General features: G+C 32.0%; 1 protein-coding gene across 1 annotated transcript in view; it reads right to left on the bottom strand.

Moving 5' to 3' along the window:
* The window catches only part of LOC107447560 (band 4.1-like protein 4), a gene marked incomplete in the record, with an annotated part of 78546 nt that overhangs the window by 13777 nt on the left and 52270 nt on the right, over positions 1-12499 (bottom strand). The window contains 5 exon segments of the mRNA XM_043045995.2: positions 2974-3075; positions 8333-8464; positions 9942-10040; positions 11016-11100; positions 11186-11307. Coding sequence (XP_042901929.1) covers positions 2974-3075; positions 8333-8464; positions 9942-10040; positions 11016-11100; positions 11186-11307 — 540 coding nt within the window.

Here is a 12499-nt window from a genome sequence, read left to right as displayed (position 1 = left end):
ATTAATTCAGTTGATATTTTTTTAAAAATCTTTTATTTTAAACTACTTAAATATCCGTACTTCATACCAAGCAAAGAAAAAATAATACTGGGGAACAAATTTTTGCGTTGTTTGTTCCATGAGATTTTTTTTAACATATCTTAGATACTTTCGTATTGCTGATTTTAAATATGCCTCCAAACTACAGATTTTTTAAAAAATGACATTTTTTTGTCGATATGTACATGTTTAATAAAGCTATATATTGAAAAGGGTTGCATAAATGTTGCGACAAACTTCTAGGGGAGTTAGGGCACAATATCAGGATTAAAATTGCATAACTCAAGACCGAAAATGTTGTCAAAAGCAGCTAGGGGCACTTCCCCATTATGAACTATTTCTTCGTGTGCTTCTGAACCGGTCATAATAGCTAAGCGCTCCTAGTCGCGTACGACGACATCTCCGATCAAGGGTTCCTGTTCAATTTTAATCCTGATGTTGTGACCTTAATTCCCTTGATTCAATATTTGTGCGACCCCTTTCAATATATAACGTTTTTAAATTGTATATTTAGACAAAATGTAGACTGAAAACGTCATTTAAAAAATGCAGCTTTTGGAGAAAAAATTATTTTAGATATGAAATCCCTGTACCCGAATCAGGCGAAATCAAGTATTTTTTAATGCAACAATGTTCCCCAATGTATTCAATGATTCGGTTGTAATTAAGCTACGCAAGTATGCACAAAACTGAAAAACACACGTACACGGCACAATTTAAAATAATAAATTTTTTTTTAATTATTATTATTGATATTTCACGATGATTTCTCATTATTGGATTAAGCATACAACATGTTTAACTCCTCGAAAAAAAGAGAAAATATACTCCAGTATCATTCGATACTGACAACAGCGCTTTTGATATGGGTTATACTAAGGCCAACTCATCATCTATTTTTGGAGCGAAGAGCTAACATGAGCACAATACTAACATAACGCTAACTTGCGAACTTGTTTGCTCCAATATTGCTTGATAGGTCAGCTCTGATAGTATAGGAGCCTTAGGCTCTGATAGTAAGTCTAAAAAGTCGTAGTACTCTGATAGTAAGTCTAAAAATATTAAAAAAAATAACGGGCTAGCAAAAGCATGAATAAAATAAACTAAGCACATAAGGAGATAAACAATAAAATAAAAGCAGACGATAAAATTAGAAGATTTTTTATAGAACAACAGAGAGTTGCTGATTTTTTAGAGATTAGTTTTTGTTGTGGAATTTGAGTTTTCATATTTTCATATATTTGTTTTTTCTAGTTTGTTTTATAAGATTTAACTATCCCGCTACCGGTACTTTATATTTGTCGCTGTATTTGTTGCGGTGTGAAATAAATGTTTTTTTTTAACAAAACAAAGAACTGTTTCTTAATATAGCTTGATACGTTACAGGCAACACATTCAACATGTATCAGCATCAGGTAATTTTCCCATAATTTTTTATTCCTTAAGTACTTAATTTTAATAATTTTGCGAATTTCAATAATAATTTTTGTACCGTTTATTTAATTTAGATTTTTGGAAACACGTTTCATAAGCGTAACTAAAAAAAAAAAAATACAGATGGTTTCAGATACCTCAAAAAAATTTATTCTGCCACGTCAAACGGAGACGGGTTGGACAAAATAATAGAAACACTTCGATATTAAAACATTTTTTGATATTTCTCAAAAAACACTTAGAGAATCAATTTATAAATTTAGCAGTAATCGTCGGATTTCTCATACATATCAATGAGGTTTAAAGCTTTTCAAGCTTTAAGGGACCGACAATAAATTACAAATGGAAAAAATGTTTTTGAACAACCTAGGCCATAAAATGTAGCAATAAATTTGCAACTCATTACTATTATTTTGGTTATTATATTGAACAATTGCACAAAATTTCGTAAACCTAGCTTAAATATTTGTGGAGATAAGGACATTTTATATAAAGAAACTATTTTTTGTCTTACGTGCTTCTGCTGTAACTTTGAAAATATTCAATAAACTTAAACGAAACTTTTGTATCAATTTAAAATTGATTACAAAAGTATTGTTTTAAAATTTGAGACAAATTCGTTAAAAACTGCGCAAGATATGAGTACCGCAAGGTATGAGTTCCTTAATACTGCGCATGTGCGAAAAGAGTTCTTAATATTGTAATAAATCGCATTTGGCAATTAATAAAACAAGTACGATTTGAATATCTTAAAAATTTCCTAAGTAGATTTTTTGCTCTTTAAAAGAAAGTTCAAAATAATAAGTTTTTTTTTTCTTCACAAATTTTATTTTGGCAAAACAACATTTATATTAAAAAATGATAATATCCTTCTAATATTGGTCCGGACAACAAAGTTTGATGGTATAAGGAAAGAAAAGATGCGAAAGAAAGGATACTTTTATGGAGGATGATCCCCAACAATGCTGGTGTCATTTTTAATAAATCTTGTTTAATTGTATAAAAAGAAATGTGTGGGATTTAGTGTAAAACAACAGAAATAAGTGATCTCTATTAAGATTTTCTGTAAAAGGTCCTGCTTTTTAAGAATTATTGTAAAATCAACCCATAATTTTCTAAATCTAAAATTACCGGAGAATCGAGATCATTTCATCAGGGTTCTATTTTTGCAAATGTGTGAAAGTAAGGTTCTGGTTTGTTGGAAAGGGAAAAAAAATCCAAAAACCATAACTTTTACGGAGTTGCAGTTTAAAAATTATAAACCCATACCTTTATCGACTTCCTTTTTCAAAAGAAGAATTTTGTGCTTGGGGGTGCATTTTTAAATTTAAAAAAATAAATAAATGAAAAAATATTGGTAATTGTTTCCTAAGGAATTTTTTTTGTGAAGTATCTGTTATTAACGAGAAAACACAAGTTCTGTAACGGATTCAAATTCCTCCCAAAATGACCCCTTTAATGTCATTATATTATTACTTAATATTGTAAAACCTTGCCTACCTTGCTTTTCTGTGAGAAGTTCCGTTCTTTGAAGATCTGGAACCTCTTGATGATTTTGATATCTCACTTTCATTGTCTGAACTTCTTTTACTCCGGTGGTGACTGAAAGAAAATTGACATGTTGACAATTGACATATTGGCATGTCTTAAAGAATATAACCTTGAGAACTTTTCCCGGATTTCAGAATTCTCAGATTCTGCATGCGAACAGTTCCTTCTTCACACATTTTCATATATCCTTGCTGAGAAACCCTCCGATGAAAGTTATAGTTCCTACAATAATACACCCCACCATCTCAACACCAGGTGTACAAGGTGTCCCGCAGAGGAGTGACTGATTTGAAAATGAAAAGTATCGGAAACAAAGGGTAATAGAGGAACGAAACAAACGGTATGTCTATTGTTGAAGCTGTAAAATATTATACAACAAGGTGAATATAGTTACAAAAGTTTCGAACAGATGGCACTGCAAGCCAACGATGCCCAGATCTATTAATTCTAGCAGGGCTCGAAAAAACACAGAAATTTTACCCGTCCCCGAGGACGGCTTGTTCAACAATGCACCCGTCCTCCGTTGAAACTAACCCGTCGCTTTTAAATAAATAAAAATATAATTTTCTCCTATTTATTNAGTAACATAATTTCCATCACAGATCAGATTACAGTTCTACGACATTTGCGTTTTTTTCAAAAACTCAGTCAATAGCGCCATCCGCAATCTGTTAGCAACTTTTGTAACTAAATTGTAAAATTTCTGCATTAAATTTTAACAACTTTCACAATTTACCGTTTTGCATTTCTCTGTCTTTCGTTTGTTTTCGAGAATATGAAATCAGTCAGTCCCACACTGAACACCCTGTACTGTATGATGATGATGTGCTTTAATCATACAAAGATTTCGGTTCCGCAAAGTAATGCAACACATTTCAGTTACCGGAGATTGTGTACTTGATATTACGATCAGTAGTTTCCGCTGAAAATTTTTACAAGTCACTTACTCCCAGATATATCCACTTAACTTTAACAGGAGTGATACCTATACGGGATGTACCGTAATAACCACCATTAGTACTTAAATAGTGTACTTGTCAAAAATGGAGCAAAAATAAAATATACACATAAAGAATTGTACTAAGCCAGAAAAAAAAAATTCGTTATTGTAATCAAATGAATTGCAACTGAGGAATCTAGGCTCAAAGCATCAAAACTGGTTGAGAAGAGAGCAGAAGTTGAAAAATGATTATTTGAATCATTGGGCTATCAAATAATTTGAATTTCTCTTTTTTCACTAGTGATTTGATTAGTTTCATTATTCTTTTTGTTTTTTATTCCTTATATTAAATTAAAATTAAATATTAATTTGTGACTTCTAGCAAGCATACCTTTTTAATTTCATTTTTAAATAGAATTCTAACAATCGGTATTATGGGCGATTTTAAGAAAATACCCTTCAAGAATAGCTGCTTTCTCATCTCCATTAAATTTATATTTAAATTATTATTCTCTTGTGATATTACCAAAGTAAACAATGAATTTTTGCACTCTAATCAATTTTACCTCCATTATGAATNAAAAAAAAAAAAAAAAAAAAAAAAAAAAAAAAAAAAAAAAAAAAAAAATTTACATAGATACTTGTATTAAAAAACCGTTACGCAAAATATTTTGTACTTCCCAGTAGCTTTTAGCTCTATATTATCAGATTAAGTAAAACATGTCTTTATAAGCTCATCCTATCAAAATAAAAGTCAATTATATTCATGAGTATCATTTGGCATAATGCTATTGCTCGAGGTCAACTCCTGAAAATCAAAAATTACCATAATCATTAATTTTCTGTGGTAGCTATCCCTTTCGGTGAGCCGTAAAAACCTATTCCCACAGTAATCTTAGTATAAATTAGTATATTTAGTAACTATTAAAACACCAATTAAAGCATCAATACCTATTACTAAAATTAATTTAGGATCTTTCATAACAATAATAATAAAGTGATTTTTTACTGTTTTTTTAGATAGATAAAGAATTTTCTCATTAATATATAGCATTTTAGCGAAAGATTTCTTATTTTCTCCTATGATCCATTTTATTAAGCATCATTGGTGTTAATAACAATTTGGAAATTCTTTTTTACCGTTCCATAACTTTCCGTTTTCTTGCAAGCTAATTTTTTCCATTAATTTATTTTTTCACTATAAGACTTTATTTCAATTTGTACCAATTACCAAAATTAATTCATTGTAATTCAAGTAACGATACTAATGTTTTTATAATCATTTTGAGCCACATGAATTAATATCGGTATTTATTTCGAAGGTCGTAAAGAAATTTCCAAGCTATTATTGACGCCAGTAATACTTAATTAAATGTGGTATTAAATACTTCTAATATTGCCGTTATAACTACTGTGGAAATGAGAGCCAGTTCTACAAAGGTGCATAATATTGGCTTTGTGTAAATAAATTTTTTACTTGCCCTCTGAAACGGATTAGTTCTATAATATCACCATTAAACACATTCATGGCAGCTAATAGTTATCTTATTACTTGCTATATATTCCGGTGCAACTTCATACTATTAGATTTACTGTAATCTGAGTTAGAAGTTCAAGAAAGAATAACCTAGCGTATAATCATTTAGATTATGATATTCAGAATTTATCAAAATTTTTCCATAACTCAATTCTATTCCATTAGTTCTTGTTGAGTTTCCACTAATTAATTTCAGCGAAACGTTCTTTAAAAACATAGTCATCAATAAAAAAAATAGAAAAAACATATGATTTCCCATACCTTTTGAAATATTAATTTGGTGACGTCATCCCCATACGTTACAGAGTTATTAATGTTGATTTTACTTGTGATAACCTAACACAAGAAAACTAAACACGGGAAACCTAAGAAAAATAATTCATAACAAAGTGCGATAAAACTAATATTAGATTGTTCAGAGCTGGAAGCTTTGCTTTGTTGGAAGCTTGCTTTGTTTGATATTTATCAAATCATATAGAAAATTCTACCTTTGGGATGCAGTACGCAAACCAGGGGTCGAAGATGTTTTAAAGCAGGCCGTAAGGTCCACCATGTCCCCGAACGTATTTACACCAAATTATTTAACATTATGCAGTTTGACATGTTGGCGAATCTTTCAACGATATGTAAATAAATTAATTTTTGTTTATAACGAAAATTCAAAAATTGTTTTTGGCTATAAGTAACTTTGAAAAATGAGTTTTATGTACAAAAGAAGCTTGATTCCCCATATTGTTTACGAAGATATGGCGAAATATTTACAATATCGCCTAGCGTATTTTCTGAAAAATAAAAGCAACGAAGCGTATAATATCAAAAGTGAAAAAACCCAATATCTTTTCGAATTTCTCTTAACACTTGACCCAGCAGTTTTCTTGTCTTCCGGATTGGGTTCAAAATTACAAGGCTGCGGAATAGAACATCGGTAGTCGTAAAACTAAAGTAGGGTCAGCTGTTCAACGACGGTTATAATATAAAATAAAATAAAATATATTTTTCGGAATTGTGAGAAAAAGTAAGAATCTTAAAAATTTAAGATACACGCAAATGTGGAAAAAGTGAAGGATTCACTTTGTACGTACACGTACATTAGGGGGACCGGAAAGTAATGTCGTTTCGGCGCATTAAATATTCGTTAGTCTTAAAAACCAATTCCTTTTTTTTTTCGATCCATTTTGATTGATTTTCGATCCGGCATTGAAAGATTGTTGCTAACGAGGGTGAATACATTATAGATTAAAAATAAGGTTTTGATAACAAACATAAAAAAGAGGCGACATTACTTTGCGGTTCACCTAATGAATTAGTGTTTAGATCATGTCTAGACTTTGAATTTCCTAATTGTATTCTTAAAAAAAAACTAAAATAAAAAAACTAACTGGTAGAATGGTAAGTGTTTTTGCTACAGGTCAGTGGTCACCAATTATTAGGTTCTCATGGACCACCAAATAGAAAACATTTAAGCTTGCGCAAACTACTGTTTCATTTTTTTGGACGAAGATGAAAGTTTCGTAACTGAAAAGAGTGGGTTTTAAGTGTTTTCCTCAAAAGCAAAATTGACGTGTTTTAAGCGATTTTTAAATTTTTTTTCTAATTAAATGCTTTTCTAGAAGACACGTTTTCAGTTAAGCACAATGTTTGCTTTCAATGAAATTTTATTTAACATGTCAACCAAAATGAGACAGAAAAGTTAAGTGATGATAATTGTTAATTAAAGTTTATTTAATAATAACATTAAGTTCATTAACAATTGCTTCGTGGAACTAAAAAGTTCTCTCACGGATCGCGCAATTGTCCACGTATAAAGATGGCTTGAGATACTGTAGATCAGTGTTCCCCAACCTTTTTATCACCGTGGACCTGTCAAAGTTTAATAATTTTACCGCGGCCCGCTGGGGGGGAGGGGAGTTGATTGTTCATATTTCAGATTATTTTGATTTATTTATTTTAATTTAATTGTATTTAAACATGCCATCAAAATAAAATACAGTTGCACCAAAATATAAATATAAAGTGATTTAACATTTTAGCTTACTAGAACCTTAAACCAATGAGAACCCTGAGCTTGTTTCTTTGCAGTGAGACGGTTCCATCTGGGGGTAATCGGAGACAATGATACATTACAAACATTAAAAAATTTATGTCACTACCTTCGGGGGCCACTTTTTTTTCAATAAATAAAATTTTAATGGAACACAGATATTTTTAATTTGTGGTTTAAACCTAGGAATTTAAATTCCATTTCAATGGAATGGGCGGCCCGGTACCATTTGATCAACGGACCGGTACCGGTCAGCGGACCGGGGGTTGGGGAACACTGCTGTAGATGACTTGAGATTAAAAAGACAATAGAAATAAATTGTGATATTTATAATTATTCTTTTCAGAAAAAATGTAACTTGTAGAAATTTAATTGGCGAACACATTTTTAGTTTTATACTTTAAAGAAGCCTAGATTTGTTAATTTATGAAGACTTTTTCAGTTTTATTCTTTGTGTAAATAAGTGAAGCGTAGACGTAATAACGAAAGAAGACGATTTGAGTTTTATTCCTCACTGAAAAAAGCAAAGCAAAAATTCGTTATTTGATGAAGATCTTCCGAGTTTTATTCTAGGAAGAAAATGTAAAGCTTAGAATCCATGAAGACTCTTGGAGACTTCTTCTTTAGACGAATAAAAAGCAAAGTATAAAATTGTTAATTTTAAAATAAATTTAAAAAGACATTTCGAAGAAAAAGCATAGGTAACTATAAATTGTTGAAGACATGAGTTTTATTCTTGGGAATCATCATTTTCAACCTCATGACAATAAAACAAAATTTTGATTCTTACCGCCGCCTGTGCCGAGAGTCAGTGCTCGTTTGACTGTCTACGGAACTAGATCGCCTGTGATGAGATTTGTGAACTGATCTTCTGCTGCTGCCACGGGACGATGCGAGAGATTGCCTACTGGAAAACAATCCTCTGCAAGGATCAAGAGTTAATTACATCAGAGAAATGAAAGAAAGGATTTGTTATAATTTAAAATACCAAATCCTTTTACAGAGTACAACAAAATGTAATGCACAATGAATAAAATATATTTTAAAAAAATCTTTGATCTTGAAATTTTGATATAAATATTTAAAAAAAACAGCTATTTTCCGCAATTATAAGCGCAGTTTAAGATAAATACCTCTTTCGTTTTTTTTTTTTAAAAAAAGAAAAAAAAGTCGTAAGACTTCCAGGTTACTACTCCCGACTGAGTTTTACGTCTAAAAAGCTAGGAAAAAGAAGAAAAAAAAAGTCGTAAGACTTCCAGGTCCCGACTGAGTTTTACGTCTAAAAAGCTAGGAAAAAAAAAAGTCGTAAGACTTCCAGGTTACTACTCCCGACTGAGTTTTACGTCTAAAAAGCTAGGGGAAAAAAAAAGTCGTAAGACTTCCAGGTTACTACTCTTGACTGAGTTTTACGTCTAAAAAGCTAGGAAAAACTCGCCATCCAATATTATTATACTTGTAGTGTTTTTAATATAACGTGTTCTTTTAATACAACTTTAAACGAAACAAGCAGCAAATGAATTCGGAAGACTTTGCAAGCTTGCTATGATGTTACGACAACCTCCTTTCACATTTTAATGCTAAAACTGATGGAACTGGTTTGTGGGCAACTTTTGTAACTAATTTCAAAAATTCTGTATACAATTTTTACGAGCTTCGCGACAAACATATTGTTAGTTTAACTTCTCTATCATCTTTTGTTTCCGAGATTTTTAATTTTGAAAACAGTCAGTCCCTATCGTTGGACACCCTTATTAAAAATCTGCTACTTTCACAGGCTTGTAACTAGACGAATGTACAATGTACAAAAGATTATTTTCTTGTTAACTATTTATTTTGTTTAAATAGTCTTTTAATGATGTTTGAATCCTTAATACTCCAGTTGAAAAACCTATTTTTCTGCCTATATTGAGGGTTGAAAAATTTTGGAAATGGGGATTTCTTTGCTTATGATACAAATTTTTAAAAATCTTAATCTAACCTTCATAACACGATTAAATATAGGAAGAGTTGTTGCTATCACAACTAAAAAATTTAGTTAAATAGCGATTTTAAATGAGATTTGGGAACAGTATTACGATTACATTCCAGCAAGTCTTTAAACAAAGATTTATATTCCAAGTAAAAAAATTTTTCAATAAATTAAATCCACAAAAATTCATTTCATTAAGTTCTTTAAAAAAAAATCTATGAATTATTAATGACTGTTAATTAAAGTTGCATCTAGCAAGGAATATTGTATTAAAAGATAAAGCAGGCAAATTTTCCAAATCAAATATCTCAAGATAAAATAGCGATAGAAGAATTTAAATTTTTTTTGTAAGCTAGAGGGATAATATTTTATTCTTAGTTAGAGATATTTTAATGTTGTAAGTGAGAACTATATCATATAATTTTGTTACCTGTGGTTAGGATCTTCCCACGGATTTACATCATTTGCTTGCTGCTGATGTGCAGCTGAGAGGCCAGCTGGAGTAGATACTGATCTGTACAGAGGAACACTTAAAAAAAAGAAGAAAGAAGCATTCATATACATTAGAAGTTCCCTTGTCTTCTGGATTGGGTTCAAAATTACTGAGTTACACATTAGTAGTCGTAAACCCAAAGTTGGGTCAGCTGTTCAACGACGGTTATTAAATTAAATTAAATTATTTCATGTAGAGCCGTGATGGCTATGGGGATGGAGTGTTCACCCTCCAAGGAGGTGAAACGGGTTCGAAACCCAGCAATGACCCCGAAATCAACAACCGACTAGCACCGACCACAGTGCTGACGTAAAAAATCTTCAATATCAGACTGATCATGGGTTAGAAATGATTTGCCGTCGGGCTAAAAATGGGTAGTTTTCCTCTCCATATAACGCAAATGCTGATTAGTTCTATCAAAAAGTCCTCCACGAGAGCAAATTTCTCCAGGGGATAGAGCGTTCACCTTCCAATGAGGCGAACCGAATTAGAATCCCAGTCGATACGAATTCCGCATCCGGGTTGCACCGACCACAGTGCTGACGTGAAATATCCTCAGTGGTAGACGGATCATGGGTTAGAGTCCCTTTGCCGTCAGGCTATCCGTGGGAGGTTCTCGTAATCTTCTTCTCCATGTAACACAAATGCGGGTTAGCTCCATCAAAAAAGTCCACCACGAAGACAAATTTCTCCCAATACTCGAGCCAAGAGTTCCCTTGTCTTCTGGATTGGGTTCAAAACTGCAAACCCCCATAAGTTTAATCAGGCAGCTATATTTGTTTTACTGTTTTCAGTCCCGCCTTCTTAACTTGTATTTAAACTGATTTCGAAAGCGTTTTTCTCTCTTCCTTAAGTGTTAACTTGGAACCCTTGATGTATATACTTTTTAAATGCATTTCTGATCAAGATTTTTAGAAAATATATATTAAGGGTTGTCATAACGGAACACCCTTTATACCAACACAGAAAAAAAAAATAAAACTGAATTCATGGTTTGATCAAGCTACTTACGATGTGATTACTTGAACGAGTGCCATGTCGTCTTTAACATCATTCATTATATTCCGTTTGAAGATCTCCTTCTCCATCACGTCAGCTGCATTAAAATGAAATCAATTCGAACTAAATATTAAAGAATAAAAAGAAAAATAAGAAAATAAAAAAAGCTTTGTCTTCATTACCATCAGCTCCATCTGGTTCCCCTAGTCTTTTTTGAAATCGTCTGCTTGGAACTCTTACTATAGGAGGAGGAGGTCTTCTGATTTGCTTTGTTTCATTTCTAACTTGTTGCTCTGTTCGACCACTGTACAAAGAAATAATAACTTGCATATTATTTTCAGCCATTGGAAAGTAAACGAACGAATCGGTTTGTCATATGATGCGTAACGTTGGCAACAATAAGTTCTAAATATCTAAATTACCTACGAAGTGTTAGTCCATTGTAAGATATAGTTACCAAACCAATAACCACCTACCACCATAATAAATATAGTCAGAACAACGCTTCTTTTTTTTGGTGGAGGGGCTTTAAAACTTTTTAGGATTTCCTATACTAAGCTTATACTTCGTGGATTAATTCGAACTTATGGTTTCTATGTAAAAAGTTAGCTGAAACAAACTCTAGAATTCGGTCAGCCATAGTTGCCAAGTTAGTTAACTGTTCACTAGAAGCAACCAACACTAATTTTATATTAGCTGGTAGTCTATCAAGCCACAGTGATTTTAGTAAATCATCGTTGAAATGCTTTTCTGCTAAATCTCGCATTCGTTTTAACAGTAAGGATGGGCGCTGGACGCCAACTTCAACACCTTGTAATAAAGTTCGTAATTTAGAAGTTTCGCTCTCAGCATAGATTTCGATGAGTCGTGTCTTCAAAACGGAATATTGATTACTTCCAGGTGGACTGATAATCAAGTCTTGAATGGAATCCAAAATATGAGATTCAACGGCGGCAACAACATGATTAAATTTTGTGTCTTCTCTTGTAATGCCAGAAATTTCAAATTGGGCTTCGATTTGGGCAAACCACAATTTAGGATTATTCTTCCAAAAAGGTGGAGGTTTGACTGCTATTCGTGATATTTCCGACACTGGTACTGCTTCTGAACTATTATCTTCCGGCAATGGCATATTTTACAGTATTCTGGAAATTTCAATGGAAAATGTTAATGTTGTACAATTGCATATGAGAAGAATTCAATCCACCAACTGGAATAGAGGCGATAAATCCACAAAAAACCGGGTCACCACTTATCTTTGGCGAGAAAACGGCTGCGTTATTTATGAGTCTGCGTGTTCAGTTGAGTCTGTCACCAAAGATAAATAATTTGGAGAAATGCTAAATTTAAACATAATTTTAATGAAAACTTAACAAAATTAAAACCATAGAAGAATAATTGAACAAGTAAAAGCTGAAGAAAAACGTAAGGCAGGTTACCGAAAAAAGAGATAAGTAAAGTAAAGAAAAGTAGAGAAAAAGAACAAAGTATCGCAA

Source organism: Parasteatoda tepidariorum, chromosome 7, assembly GCF_043381705.1.
Source record: "Parasteatoda tepidariorum isolate YZ-2023 chromosome 7, CAS_Ptep_4.0, whole genome shotgun sequence".
Lineage (NCBI taxonomy): Eukaryota > Metazoa > Arthropoda > Arachnida > Araneae > Theridiidae > Parasteatoda > Parasteatoda tepidariorum.
This window is presented reverse-complemented; position numbering and strand designations above follow the sequence as displayed.